General features: G+C 33.4%; 1 protein-coding gene across 6 annotated transcripts in view; it reads right to left on the minus strand.

The window, feature by feature from the left end:
- The window catches only part of MIER1 (MIER1 transcriptional regulator), a 70,579-nt gene that overhangs the window by 47,114 nt on the left and 6,827 nt on the right, over window positions 1-16,638 (minus strand). For 5 of the 6 annotated variants that reach the window (XM_037826960.1, XM_037826961.1, XM_037826962.1 and 2 more), the window contains 2 exons: window positions 9,378-9,402; window positions 3,697-3,842 (listed from right to left, as the gene is read on the minus strand). In XM_037826960.1, coding sequence (XP_037682888.1) covers window positions 3,697-3,842; window positions 9,378-9,402 — 171 coding nt within the window. Of the gene's footprint in view, window positions 1-3,696; window positions 3,843-9,210; window positions 9,248-9,377; window positions 9,403-16,638 lie in introns of all 6 variants that reach the window. The other variant, XM_037826965.1, reaches the window with a different exon arrangement.

Here is a 16,638-nt window from a genome sequence, read left to right on the forward strand (position 1 = left end):
CAACTACTAAGATTTACTGAATACTCATCACGTGCTAGATACTGCTAAGTGCTTTATATATATTATCCTTATAATAACAACTGAAGCTTAATAAAGGTAAAGAACCAGTCCAAAGCCAAATACTGACTAAGCAGTGCAGTCAAGTTTCAAACCTGTGCAGTCTGACTCACCACTTTAAACTGCTCCTACATATATATGCATACATATTGCCTTCCTCAAAATTTAACCCAAAATTTAACCTAAAATTAGGTTAGGTGTACAACATCCTAACGTAGTGTGAAATAAGAAGTGCTGGGTTGCTAGACTGTGAGGAATAAGTAAAATGGACAAAAATTTGATGAACTTAAACCACTAGGTTATGCAGGAGGTTACTGATGAGTCCTGAATCAATTGTCAGAATCTGTTACAATTATAGCATAAGTTCCTTTCATACAACCAGAGTGCCAGCTGAAAAAAATCTTACCAATTACTGACATAATTAATTTTTAGTCATATAAAAACTAAACAGTAATCAACTTGATAAAACCTTGTTCACTTTTTAAATAAAAACTAAACCCAGCTTGGTTTGATTTATACCCCAAAAATGTATATAACTACAGGAAATTCAACATATTGGCCCTGAATTAGCTTAGCTTTAGGTTTCAGATGAAGACACTGCTGATTATGCGCTCCTTAAAAACAAGCCTTAATTGTTTTGGGTAGAAGTTAAGAGGTATCTGAGACAGTGTAAGACTGTCTGGTTAAAAATGATGATAAAGGGTTGGTTCTACTGTCTTTTGCCTCCTTTGTTTATTCTCTATAAATAATTCTGTTTTAATTACTTTTTCCTAAAGGAGGTCAACTGGAAGCAAATTTGGAGGGACTGAATGGGGCTGGAGAAGGGCACAGAAGAGAGGAGAAATAAATAGGAAAAGACAATGACAGTTCCAAAATTTTAGAAAAGCCCATTAGTAATTTTGTACTAATGAAATGTAATAGCCCACATTGTGAAACAGAAAAAAACAATAATCATTCTACCTCCATCTATTAAACTGTACTTGTTCATCTCCTCTTGCTAATTAGTACTTGAGTAATGTAATGACCAGATTATTCTCTTTCACCTTTTATCCCATGGAGGAGTTATTCAGAAGCAGGGAAATATATCTGAAGTGATATGTTACTGTGAATATAGGCAAATAAATGAAAATAATTGCCCTTACACTTCAGGACTACATGAAATGACTGTAACTGATTGCTATATCAATCGTTTCCCTTGACATTCATCTAGGTTTTGAATTATAGAAGCAAATTATCCCTGTCTTTTAAATAGTTTTCCAGTCTCTTACTTTAAAATAGTTCTGAATCCAAGTTCTTCATGTGCTTTTTTAAATACATTCTTGAAAGACTTTTGTGATAACAACTATACATCATTACCACTAAGACCAATTCTGTTCTCTGGCTCAAAATAATAAAATAAATATTGCACTGCTCAGGCACCATGGATTAAGTCAGCTTGAGTCACAAAATGATCCAAAATGGCAAGACAAGATTTGACTACATATTGAGAATCCTTTTTAAGCCCTTTAAATGTATATTTTACAAGTTCTAAATGTAAGTTCTGAAACAAAATAATTATTTCTTACTAAGAAAAATACAAACATTCGTTTTTCCATATTATGTATTCTAAATCGTTAAAGGCTGGCACTGTGTCTATTTATTTCTTATGTTCTTTTTAATCACAGAGTACAGCATATCATATGCATGATAAAATGTTAATTAGAGCACAACAGATTCATTTACCCATTCACTTATTTAATATTTTTTTTTGAGTGACCACTATTATGAGGCATTACGAAATACATTTGTGAGTAAAAGAGACATGGTATTTCCCTCATGGAACTTCCAGTCTGATGGAGGACACAGACAATAAATTAATCATATAATTTAAAAATATGCAAATTAAAGAAAGCATTGACTGAATAGGATTTGATGATTAAAAAATGAAAAGCCACTTAGGGGACAGGAAAGCCATTCTGAGGCAGCTACATTAAGCCCAGACTTAAGAGGATAAGAAGTCAACCTTAGGAAGAACATACCAGCAGAGAGTGGGAATGAGATGAAAAGTCATAAGCAAGTAGAAACTGACTTATCTAAGAAGTAAAGAAGCTAGTGTGGGTACAGCTTACCATGCTAGGGGCAGTATGGTACATAGATGAGGAGCTGTATCATGCAGGTAGCCTTGCTGGCCAGGTTAAGAAGTCTAGATTTTCTTCTGGTATAGAGAAGCCACTGGTGAGTTCTGAGTAGAAGGCTGACATAAACTGATTTACATTTTGAAAAGATCACCATGGCTGCTGTGTGGAAAATATATTGGGGGGGGTGGGGGTGGGGGGAGGAGCGGCAAAAGAAGAAATTGGGAAACCAGTCAGGAAGCTATTGCAATAGCTTAGAATAGAAATGATGGTAACCTAGGCAAGAGGAGTGGCATCAGAGATGGAGCAAAAGTGAGAAAAAAGACAATTTGTGGGTAGAAATGATAGGCTTATTTAGGAATTGGATATTGGGAATGAAGGAAAATGACTCCCTGGTTTCTGACTTAGGCAACAGGGTGGATGGTAGTACCATTTTTTACTGAGATGGGGATTACAAGGGCAGGAACAGGTAGAGGGAGAACAACAACAATCAAAAGTTCTGTTGGGGACAATTAAAATTAGAGATGTTTGTTCAGATATCCAAGCTAAGATGTCTAGCAGGTAGCTGAATAAACAAAACCTGAGACAGGAAATAGGTTAATGCTAGAAATTTAATTAAGAAATACTCAGCATACAGACACCTTGGGAATAGATTAGATCACCTAGTTTAGTAAGTTTCAAATTTGGTGTGCATATGATTCAAACATGTCTAATGAAGATACAGATTTGAGCCCCACTCACAGAGATTCTGACTTAGTTAATGTCTGGGAAGAGGCAAAGGAATCCACATTTCTTAATAAGTCCCATGGGTGACTGTGATGCAGCTGGCCCTCACACAACATTTTGAGAAGCAGTGATCTAGCAAGAGACAAGGAAAGACGAAGGCGGTCCAGAATAGAGGACTGGAGAATTCCAGCATTTAGATGATGGGTAAAGGAAGATAAGCCTGCAAATGTTACTGAATAGGAACAGCCAAAGAGGAAGGAAAAACTCCAGAAGTTAAGAAAAAGAAGGAAGTGTTAGCTGTATTGAATACCGCTGAGGACAAAGTAAGGTAAAGAAAAAAATGACCAATGAATATAACAATGGAAGTCACCGGTCACTTTGATAGGAAGAAGTGGAGACAACCTAGAGTGGTAAAGTGGATGAAATATGAGGAAAAGATGACAGCTCTTCAGAAATTTTAGCTGTGAAGAAGCATAAATAAAAGGTGCAGTAATTAGGGAAAGACATAAGATGTATGAAAGGACATTTAGGATGCTTTTGGTCCACTTTTTACCCAAACGTGTAATATTTTACTAAACTAATCATTTGAATTCCATTATTTAACATATTAAAGTTACTCTCTTTTTTGTAGTGCCTTTCATTTTGACTTTAAATATCCCACACATGACCACACAGCATTTTTTTTTATATACCAACTTCCCCAAAAAAACACAGGTAGAGAACCAAAATTTCAAATGTTTCCTCTCTCCACAAAAAAAAGTTACAACCTCTTTATCTTCTAGCTCTCAATATTATTTACCCTTGCAAGATCCTCTATTTCAGAACTGAAGTTTGTTTCTCCTTCCATCATTTCTTCCTCTTCTAATGTTCGTTCATCATCAAAATCATGAACCAGCATGTCAGCTGATGGATCAAATTCATGGTCATCTGATGTTGCTGAACCTCCTGGTAAAGAATATTTTAAAAAGTTCGGTAAACCAAATTAAGTTTATCTTATCAACATTAATATATAAAAATATTTTATTTGAAGTAAGACATAGGTCAAATCAAAGTGCAAGGAAAAAGCTACACAAAGCAAGTATTATTTATTGCTTTCAAAAATTCTTATCCTTGCTCATCACTCAAAAAACTCTTCCGAGGGATATATTTTTTGTTCTGACCCACCCCTACATATTCAGTTACAACTGCAAAATTGGTAGATAGGTGGGGTTGGGAGACAGGGGGGGAGGGGGAGGGAGCCATAAAAGTTATAATTTTTTAAAAATGAAACAAGTTGTAAAGAATAAACAGTCATATAAAATAAGAATGATCTTTTTTTTGCATGGGAAGAATCAGAATTCTTAACATTTGACTGACATTAGACCTGATGAGTATAAAACCCTCTGGCTCCAGAGAACATAGCCATGAGAAACATGCAGTCATCTGAATATACTATCAATTAAAAACAAAGCTGTACTAGAGGATTATGCTTCTAGCAGTACTTCCATCAAAACAGTCTAATATTTGGGTGACTATCCTTAATTTAAGTTGATTTAAATCTGAAATAAAGTAGAATGTAAAAGCAAAATCTATTAAAATTGCATTCAGAGCTCTTATCGAAGGTATTAAAAACAACCTAGTAGATAGCTGATATGTAAACTAAACTTTTTAGCCTCATGGCTGGGGAACATTTTTGTACTCCAGAGTCAAGATTTATAATAGTTAGACTACAAATGCTGGACATATGTATTCTGTAGAACATGCTCACATTTGGCTACTGCCAAACCTGGACTTAAATTTAAAACAGCACTGTTTACTAATAAATGGATGGATTATTTAACATTAATAAAAAAGTAAAAAAAAAACAAGCTTCAATTAGCAATACTTTATCAGTTTAACCTGTTGAAGGCTATATTAATAGAGTACCTACCCCACTTTACTCCACTAAGAGAGAACCAATAAGCAAAACAAAGAGATAAAGAAGACACGTTCTAGGAAATCAGAATATTAGGGATGAGGGCAGCCCAGGGCTTGGGGTTCTTTAGTTATCTCCCACAATTTTCAGAGTAAGAACCATTTTTTGAGTTCTTATTATTTGCCAAATATTTCACATACATTATCTCATTTAAACTTCAAACAATCTTATGAAGTTTGTATTACCAAACATTTAAGAGAAAAACAAAACAAAACTGAGGTTTGGAGAGTTTAAGAGCATGTCTAAATTTATAGAATCAGTATGTAGCAAAGATGGAATCTGAATCCCAAGTGTGTTAATTACAAAAGCTTGTGCTTCTACTATACTCCTTGCCCCCTGTAAGTCAGAACTTCAGACACAGGTATCTAACCTCAAAGAATTCTGAAGGAGAACCTATGTTTACTAAGATGAGTGAACTGCAAGGCAGGTCACAAGTGGTAAGCACTTAGAAGTCACTGAGCTCTTTGAGGAGCAAAATAAAATATTGATACTAAATATAACTAAATATATGTTTCTGCCAAATGAGGTATCTTAAACTAGATTATGAATCAAGTGAGCTATTAACAATTGTCAAAGTTTTAGGAAGATTTATGAAAGGAAAACATTCAGAAAAGTATATTCATTTATTTTAATTCCTTCTGTAAACTAAGAAAAGCTTAGCATAATTTTAGTAGGGCATCTTAGTACTGAAGAATTGAACACAAGGGTTCCATAGAAGCATAGTTTGAGACCCACTAACCTAGGTGCAATTTTTTGTCCCAAAATCCCTTCTAAATTTTAAATGGGAAACTTTCTTCCCCCAAACTTTTCAGTTCACTCAGTAATCTTCTGGAACACTAAGTAGTCAGTAATTAGGTATCTGATGCTATACTTTTCTTCTCCTGTGTAAGAAGAAAGACCCAAGAAAAACTTATACCATCACTCTGTGAAATGCTATTAATCCTAACCTTAATATAATTCTTACTGGATGCAAATATTGCACCAAAATAGTTATCCTTTATTTCTAACTACTCATTGCTTATAAACTCACAAGATTACACTGCAAAGTATGACTGTTAAATGACTCACCTTAAGACACCATTTTTTGCCATTATTTGCAAACCAACTATATTTGAAGCCTTGCCACTTCACCTCCTACTAATTAAATAACAAAGTGTGGGTGAACTTCTTCCTCCCTTTTCACTATAATTCCTTTCGATACATAATAAATATACTGCAATGTTTGTTATAAACTTTGAACTTTAATTTTTTTCTGCCTTAATCTGAACTTGTTATATGTGACCTCTTTTTACCTTTCTCTTTGGGACCAACTAACCATCCTATTCCTTTCTGTCAACTGCCAGACCCATCCTTTTAGGCTGTCTCCTAGGAAAAAAATCTCTATAATAAATTATTAGGGATAGGGAATATGGTGTTTTACAAAATAAGTATTTTGCTTCAGAGTTAAGGCAAATATTACTGCTTTGTCATACAACTTCCTCCTACTGCAAAATTACTGAAAGGTATCTAACTTTTCTAAGACTCAAAGGATATATTAGTTTACAACCTATGCACTCATTTAATCATTTTTTGATTATCTCTCCTTCCCTAAGTCCCCAATCCTAATGGCTACTAATCTTGCAGATAAAGCCTTATTTTGTGCTTCCACTTTCACTTACCCAGTAGAGTCAGCAGACAAACTACTTCAGTAATCAGGCAGATTGGGTCACATGACTATTATCACTAGCATCGATTCCAAAGTACAGATGCTACAGAGGACACGGAGTTTCACCAGGAGGCCAAAATTTTTTTACATGAAACCTCTACTCCTAATTTTCTCTATCAATTTTTGTAATTGCCTACAACTAACATTACTTTTAAGAACAATAAACATTCCCTTGGGCCTGATATTATAAACACGGTAACTCAAAAGATCTTCCTCAGTCTGAAAACAATGAATGCATAAGCATTCAGCAAGTAGCAAAGGCCATCAAGGACATTCTGTATTCTTCAAGTTCCACTATCATTTCAGTTCTGCCTAAACTGATCAAATACCATGGAAGCTGAGAACTCATTTACTAAATCACTTTTCGAGTACATTTAATGTATCTATGTATTACCTGATGAATGCATAAAAAAATATCAATTTGCAAGATGACAATGTCAATAATAAGTAGAGCCTATTTTTCGTGAAATAATTTTGAGTGTGAAAGACAAAAAAAAAAGTAAAGAAACAATTCCATGTCCTAAAAAGGATATGGAATTCTAACCCTTATGTGGAACCCCCTACTTTATAAGTAAAGCCCTTGATCTTAACTCTTGCTCTTGTAAAATTTATGGTTGTAAAAGGCAGACTAAGCTTACCTATAATTATGCCTAGGAGTCATCTCTAGAGAACCTCTTCTGTTGCTCAAATATGGACTTTCTCTAAGACCAACTCTGAAAATAAATTCATTACCCTCCTCCCAACATGGACAGGACCCCCCAGGTGAATGAGTTTCCCAGGTGACATGGGACACAGATTCTGGGAACGAGCCTAACCCTGGCATCAAGGGATCGAAAATGCCTTTTTGACCAAAAGCGGGGAAAGAAAGGCAAAAAAATAAGGTTTCAGTGGCTAAGAGATTTCAAATAGAGTTGAGAGGCTGTCCTGGAGGTTACTCCTATGCAAGCTTCAGCTAGATATGCCAAATGGCCATAGTATGATAAGCCCAAGTCAACAGTAGTCCTGAAAACCCTAAAGAATACCCAGATCCCTATCTGAGACTCTATAAAAGTTTCACTCACTAAGTTTATTCTTCAGAAACTTAAATCTTTCAGAGAGTTCCTATGCCAGCTAAGTCCTCAAACCCAGAGGCAACAGTCTCTTCAAGAACATCAGCCACACGTGTCCCCTTTCCCCATATGTTGACATCCCTTTTCAACATGAACAAGTTAGGGTGATCAATGCCTAGACATCCCTGAAGATCAGGAATGTGATTAAACTAGAGGAAGGGATAACAGACAAGATGGAATTTAACAAAGAATTATGAATACAGAATCTCTATATAATTTTCTTTTTCTTAGTTGCTAGGGTATTAGAATAGCTAGAAGGAAAGAACAGAAATGGTGGAACTGTAACCCGTAACATTCTTTGAAATTTGCTCTCTACTTGTTAAATTGCACTTGGAAAGTTATCACTTCTATGTATATATGTTACATTCTCCAATAAAAAATATGATTCAATAAAAAAAAAAAAACAATTCTACATCCTAAAAAGGATATGGTAATCTAACCCTTATGTGAAGTCAGATTACTCCCAACCTCAACCATCTAGAACATATTTATGCACCAGAAAGCAAAAATATTTCAGAGCTGCAGAAATTTCACAAAGCCTAAAGCACTATATTCATAAGCATATTAGAAGGGGTAAGACATTTTCAGCTGAAATAAAAGACAAAAATCAACTGTCGATTGAGCAAATTAGTCATTTAAACAGAATCTGAGGGTAATCTAGTCCAATCTCCTATTTGAGTCATTGTACTACACAGAGTGCATTGACTTGTGTTCACAGAAAGGACCCTGAACCATTAAAAATGTTTTATATTACATTAAGCATTTTGAAATGCTTTCTGTCTAAAGTTTAAAACATCAGAAAGGTAACTACTTGAGTAATCTGGAAAAATCAGTAATGTGGAATATGTCATATCTAAATATTCAATATATGTGAGAAATGTTTTCAAATAAAATACTACCATGTCTCAGAGGGCTCCCTTTCTCACTCTTCTTATGTATCTTGGGTTGCTCCTTAATCCACGTAGCCCATGCAGAAGGCAACCATATCTTTCTAGGTATAGTCCTTGGACACTGAGGAAGAAACACTAGTTCCTGACTCTTTCCTCACTGCTATTTAGCTCCAACTGTTGCCACATAGGAATGTTATAAACAGTAGTGCCAGATTCTCCAAATAAAGATTTTATACACAGTATTCTAATTTTTTAAGACCACTGCACTGACCATACAAAAAATATCTGTGGCCCAAATTTGGTCCAAAGATCAGAAGCTTATAATCACTAAGTTAGGAAAAAAAATGAATCTGTATTATATCTGGGGGAGAATACAAAATTCCTAGATATATGGCCACAGGGTAAAGCTTGATCCTATTCAAATCTAAAAATAACTTCCTTAATTTAATATTCATTTGTTGGATCTTTGCTTATTTTTCGCTCCCTCACTAAATGGATTAAGAGTGTTTTTTTCTCAATTTCCTACACAATATGTACTCACATATATTTAAAGCCAAGTAACTTAATTAAAAACAGTAAGAAATACATGTGGCGATTCATCCAAAGAGAAGAGAACCCCAAAATAGTTATGAGGATGAACTCACAGCAGCCTCACCTGTACTTCCATGGGCAGTTAAACATTTCATCCATTTCTTTTTCCCCAGAGAAAAGAAGCATTCAGAAGAAAAGCAAATCAGATGATAGTCTAACTCCTATATCCTCTGTGCAACTAGGACAAATGTCGTCAAACAGAGATTACAAAGAAATATAGAAAATACTTACCTGGACTTGAAGACTCAACAGACGGCTGAGGCAGGGGAGAAAAAAGGAAAAATTAGCATTTTTTGTATAGTGAATCTTTACAAACAATAATTACAGGAATTATTCATTGGCAAATACAACAACAAAAGCTATAATGTTTTCAAAATATCTGAATTGTCTATGTCTAGGACAAACTAAAACTTCTCCTATAAACCTTTTCCTGACATTATATTCAATCAGGAAAATTCAAAACACTCCTGAATCCGGACACAAAGACAATAATATAGACATAATTCAGACTTTAAAGGCAAATATGGGACTCATAAAATTTGTTACTTAAGAGGTATGATTTTTAGCTCTTTGAATTTTCTGAAACAGATTCTTCTCCTATCAATACAGAGAAAACGATGCACAATGTTTGCTATCCAGCTGGTTTCTGGCTTAAAATATGTGTAAGAAGGTAAAAGAAAACAAATTTAAGATATTTTAAGTAAAATCAATATTGTAAGAAGGCAGAGGGAAAAATTAAAACGTTACTTAAACATAAAACAGGACTTTAGGCTAACTTTATTAATAAACAATATACTTACTTTTATCAACGAATTAGCAACCCTTTTAAGTTAAAGTCTAGAGAAGTTAACTGATAGAAGATCATACATATTCCCAATTGTAATGCTCCTTCTAATGTACTATTCTACCTTTCATAAATTTAACCACAAGCATCTGGAAAATTTAAAGACAAAATTGTTCGTAATTTATTTTATCTAAATTCAGCTAATTTGCAATTATAAACAAGTCATCTACAAAGTCCTACAAGACAAACACAATAACAAAACCTCAAAAGATGCTCCAAATGCCATGAGCTTTGTAAGTAAAACTTAACCTATTCATTCAGAGCAATCTATTTCATGTCTATTAGAAGACAGAAATGGCAGAAGACCAGAAGCACTAGCAAAGAGACAGGGATATTCTAGTATTTTCCTTCTTTCCACTATGTAATGGAGCAAAGAGGCAATGAGAACAAAATAGAAACGAAGAAAATGTCCAGTTTTTCAAAAGCTAGGCATCTAAGACAAACTGTTACAAGATATTAAAAATCCATTTAGGCAACTGTCCACATTATGCTACTGTTCAGTAAGTATGCTATTCAAGATTCCATATGGTAACTTAGGCTAAGATTCTTCATGGGCCACCTTTCTCAAGGGTCCTATTTTTTCCTTCAAAATTTTATAACACAATGGTCTACAGAAGCATTGTCTTTCCACCAGACTGACAGTATCCAGGATTATATATTTCCAATTTCACACCACTATCATTATTTAAAAGTTACTCTTCCAAGCCACAGTGCTACATTTTGGTTTGGTTCCTCCAGTGGGAGCTATAGAGTAAGGCGACATGGAGAGAGTAGTGTAACCATGAAAAGGGTTTCTATCTTGCTTAATATCTTTTGGGTAAAGCTATGCATTTCTAGATTAAACTGGATTTAACTGCCACACAAATATTACATTGCAAATCAATATTTTAAAATATGAAACCATTTGTGCTTCATGCAATCCACTTGTGCTTCATGCAGTTTTACTTCATTTCCCAAGTATAAGCACAAACTCTGTGCAAGGCTACAGCAATGTTAATGACCATCTTCATCTGGTCCTAGGTTCATATCCACACAGAATAGCCTTACAACGGTTTTTCCTTTTGAGTAACCTTTTGAGAACAGGTTTGTAAGGCATAAATGAGAAAAAACCTGCATATCTTACAAATTAGGACCTTAGGAAAATGGTTACCTGAGCATTTATTTCTTTTTGAACACTCATAATTATCCCACCTAACAGTTCTTATAGGAAAAGGCTTTCTGATTAAAAATAAGTTACACTACCCAAAAATAAAAGATACGTTGTTACTGATGTTAGATACTGGCAATAATATATTGAATTGTGAATAGAATCTGGGTCTTTTAATTTGTAAATGGCTCTGAACAGCACTAATAATGCCAATAAATATCATACTTATTGTTATTTTATTGGTAAATAGTTACCACCTTTAAGCTCTGAAAAAAGCCCTAAATACTTTCCATTCATTAAAATGACAAATGTCTAGAGGACTGGTAGCATTTATAAGTACAAGTGACATGAAGTAGAACACCTAGTGTTCAAAGATAACACTAATGATCACATGTCAGACATACTGCAACGTCTCAAGGACTGTGATTTGACTAATGATATATGCAGAGTGGCATAGGGAGGGGGGAAGTAGTGATGGTTTGCCTGTTATACATATTTCAGTATTTTAGGTTCAACATATAATTACACTGTATTAGTTTTCAGGGAGAGGGAAATCAGTTTCTTGAAAGTTAAGCGTGTCTAATTAAATCAAAGATGAAGTTCTGGAAAAGTAGCATTTGAAAACAGCTCATATTGTAAGCATTACTTTGCCTAGCCAATAAACAAAATTATTATCTTTTAAGATAAATGTGAGTTCAAGATCATAATATAAGAAGTTTCAGTGTGGAATGAGGGCATTGTTTACTTAGGTACCATAGAGAAGCACTAGCCGGTTATAGGGCTACACGTTTTCAAATGTATGACAATAGTTACTTGATCATAACCATAAATCTGGCAACAAAATCTACCCCACCCACCTCATTTCACAGATTAGCAAACGCAAGATTAGCAAAGGCAAGTGATTTGATCAAGGTTCCACTGTAGGTGATGAAGCAAAACTGAAACCTGGAACCTAACTCTCTTTTTAATGGTTTTTGTCTGTTCAAGGCATGTTTAAAATGTGACTACAAGTTGTTATCTGTCATGCTAAACTGTTATCCATGTCTCTTTATGAACTGACTGGTATCTCTAATAATACTCTCCAGGAAAACCTGTAACAGCTGCCATTAATTACTACAGTATTGGAAAGGGGGAAGGAAGGAAAAACAAAACTAAAGCTAAACTGTTACTTAACATACTTTTAGAAAAACCTCAAACTAAAAAATGTAAACAGTAAGGAAGACTTAAAATTGGGGATTAAACTTTATTTAAAATGCACTCTACATTATTTGTAGAATTTGAGATAAACTATTCCGGAGATAATTTTGGCAACATGAACTGCCCCATTGATCTGCTTGAAAAATTACACCAAGATATATATATACATGACATTTATTATCAGAGTATCAATCATAGCAGAAAGTCTGAAAAAATTTTAGAAGTCATCATTTAAGTAGTTAGAAATGAATCAGTTATTACAAACAATGGAACACTACCAATCCATTAAGACGTATCTGTATTGATACAGAAGAAACACCAAAAACATATTATGAGTAAAAATGTAATTGGAGAACAGGAAGTAAATTGGACTGGTATATGCATAAAAAAATTTTCCCCAAAAGGATACACAATAATCTGTTAACAATGGTTATCTCCATGGAACGAGCCACAAAGGCTTTTTTTCATTTTATACCTTTCTGTACTACTGGAATTTTCTAATCACTTGCATGCATTATTCTTTCTTTCCTAAAAAGAAGTCAGTGGGGGTTATCCTGTGGAATTACCCCTTTACTTCTTCCTTTACTTTTTGCTTTCTTTTAAGAAAATCTAGTAATAGAAAATTTTATTATTTTTTAAAAACTGTAATTTTGAAAAATTACATTGTTGTATCTCAGATGGAAAATATTACACTAGACACACACAGAATATAAATATGCTAATCACAAAAACAAAAAAACCAAACTCAATGTATTAACTGTTAACAGCCAAGTCACTCATACCCATATATATTTACGTGATTTAGTTGACCAAGTTGAAATTGTAACAAATATTCAAAGGCTAAAATTAGTTCAAATGTTTCTCTTTTTAGTTTTCTAGAACACACTGGGAAATGTCCCATATATAACAGAAAACTATAAATTAGGAGTAGAAGATTAACTAGAATATTACCATTATTTTTACTAAAATAAAAAAAAAAATTAAGGTAGTAAAAACACTAAGTAATCATTAGATACTTTTTTTCCAAGCAATCAAAAACACATTTTTAATGAGAATAACTGACTGAACTAATTGTTCCCCTCAAACGAATTCCACCATCATTTCTTTAAATGTTACCAACACCTAATTAGTAACGAACTCTAAATCAGACACTCTCATAGCAATAGGGATACAAGCAAAGTTAGGGGCCTTCCTCCAGGGTGGAAGGGGAACAGTGTGCCAAGGGCTCACCATCCTTTTCCCTCCATACAAAATTAAGTCCCTTAATTTTGCTATTACCCCAAGGAATGCTAAGATATAAAAAGGCTGAGAATGTCTAAGAAGTAAAATCAGCAAATTACTACAGTAGAAATAATTCAGAGCACTGAATGGTATTTTGGAAAATAAGCACTAGGAATTCAGCAAGCCTGGGTTAACTGAGCCAAAGACTAATTGCGTGACCTACGTCAAACTGCATAAACTCTCTGCTCAGTTTCATTTTCTCTATGATGAGATTTAGACTTCTTCAAGTTTAATTTCCTTCCTGACCTAAGTTCTTTCCTTTTATTATGACTTGCTCAAAAAGCATACTACTACTAAAGAGTACTTAGTTAAATGGATGAGCTATGTTTAACAGACTCTTCTGAATTTGTTATTTTTTTAGTCTAGAACTATAAGAAATTTCAATTTGCAAAAGCTTTTTGGGGGTGCTACTTTACAAATTTCATATCTACATAAGCATAATTATAAGTCATTCTGCTCAGTCATAGAGTAAGTCAAAGAGAATTGGTCCCAGACAACAACTGGTACTTAAAAACAGTCGAAATGATTACGGCAATGAATTCTGAAACCATTTACAATTTTTTTGAAATATGTAAGGACTTGAACAAAATTGCAAGCAAAAAATTTATATATAACTGATTACTTTTCATAAAGACATGCTAAGTTCCAATAGCAGTGTTTTGTTTCTGGATTATAAAGGAAACTAATTAGTATCATCAAAATTATTTTAAAGTAATTTACTTTTGTATTTCTGCTATTAAGCATTTCCTACTTTATCAAGTACTTTGACTCTTACTCCTCACTAAATTAAGCTTTTTAGGACTCGCACACACTGGTGTTCTTGAACACACTGAATAAAACCTGAACAGTTCTAAAGTATAAAATGTAAAAAAATATTTCATTACCAGTATAGAGAATTGTTTAAAGCCAAAATTCACTGAAATAAAACAGGTTTTGCTAAGAGTGGAAAGCAACACTTTGCAGAGTAGCAGTCAACATGATCGTACTTCCTTAAAAAACAAAATCCAAATTGCTCAAAAAATGCTAAGCAAGAACTCTTTTTAAGAGAAATGAATAGATGTGACAGTGAATAAACAGATTATGTATCATGTTTGGAAATACTAAAATACTTAAAATATAGAGAAGCAAGTCCATTAAAAGTTTTTCTCCTTACATCATAAAAATGTTATGTCTTATGTGAAGACAGGTCTTGTATTGCGGTTTTTTATTTTTTAACTTGAGAAGAATAGTCTCTTATGTGTTTACAAACTGAAATAAAAGACAAATTGTTCATTCCCAAAGGCCCCTACATCACATTCCTTATAAAACCCAAAGGATTAACTATTTCTTCCTATTCTCTTTCACCGCCTTTGTAAAACCACGACTACCCTATAATTTTCTTTCTTTAAATGTGATTACAGGAGCCTCTTTTCAGAAGGTTGGGAAATAATTTTAAGGGCAATAGGCAATGAGAAATATTACCAAAAATATTAAGGAAAGAGAGCATATGCCATTTATTTTAAGCACACTAAATATGTTTTTAATACTACCATGATTGATAAACCATTAAATATATTATTTAAAATGATTATTTAAAATGATCAGATGCAGCTATGAAAAATAACTATATTGTATTCACATGTAAAACAATTTGCATTCAATACTTAAATATTTTTCTGGAAAAATAAGGTCAGGGTCATTGTAATATACATGAAACAAAACCCTAGAAGCATAATACCCACATTTTCCTCTGGAAACATTCTTCTTCAATTACTTGTTTTCCTCTCAGATTTTCCAAATAAATGCCTATCATTGTTTTGCATTTTCTGTTATTTCACTAGTCTCAATCCTCAGGTCTACTTGACCAAAATGCAATAGTTCAGTATTTGAATTATTTTACCACATGCTTTATTTTAGCACCAGGAAGAATGAAGTTCAGTAAAAGGCACTCTATAAACCAAGCATTTTCCTTCATTCAATTTTTTTAAACCACTGGTCTCTAACATCATTCTAATTACTAAAATACCAAGACTAGGAAAATCATAAGTTAGCTTACTTTTCACTTCTTCAGTGTTCTATGTTGTTTTGTAGGACACAGATCAAGAAGATCTTACTATCAATAAAACCATCTATAAGTATTTGAATATAAAAAATGAATTATTAAATGCGATGACAATAAAACTTAATTTTTTTCTTCTTGAAATTTTACCACTCAAGTTTTCCTACAGAAAGTGAGTTATTTTCTCCAAGTGATGAAATATTGAAGTAAACTAAAACAAACACTAGAAATATTAGGAAATGATTAGTGATTTAAATTACTGTTCTCCCTGTATCTTGCATTAACGTAACCATCTTTAATTTCTAAAACAAGAAGTAAAATATTAATATACTTTCATTTACATCTTAGGTTTTGAGTACTCTGGGCAGTATTTAAATTTAAAACGTAAATTTCACTGTATTTTTTATCCGCTAGGCTATTTACCTTCAATAATAACTTGCCTTAATATATGATTGAGTTTAAAACCACTTCACAGACTCTCTGTGAGCAATACCATGAGGGAAGAAACCACATCAACCTATAGCACACTGCTGTTTATCTAAGGGGCATTCATTGAAAGGTTGCACTGAAAACAAACTGACAAAATATATGTAAAGCAAACTATACACATGACAAAATATATGTAAATCACACTATACACATTAAGAAAAGAAAGTACCTCACTAGGACTAAAATCTAGACACTGACTTTCAACTAGTAAAATAAACTCAGTCACATGTAACTGAAATAGAATGTACTATGTTTTTTCCAATTCATGTGCCTTGAAAATACATTCTTCTTTAAACATGAAGAGCAAAAGAAATGAAAATAAACCTAAGACCTAAATTTAGTTGTAAATCAGAAATATTAAATGTTTTTAAAAAAGTATTGTCAGCAAACAGTTCTGCTATAGTAAAATCGCTTCCTCCTTTAATAGGAAATACTCCGGAACATAAATTTAAAGCCAATTTCCACAATGGAAGCAGAAGGGGCAACGTCAGACCTC

The sequence above is a fragment of the Choloepus didactylus genome, chromosome 2 (assembly GCF_015220235.1).
Source record: "Choloepus didactylus isolate mChoDid1 chromosome 2, mChoDid1.pri, whole genome shotgun sequence".
In the NCBI taxonomy this organism is placed as follows: Eukaryota; Metazoa; Chordata; class Mammalia; order Pilosa; family Megalonychidae; genus Choloepus; species Choloepus didactylus.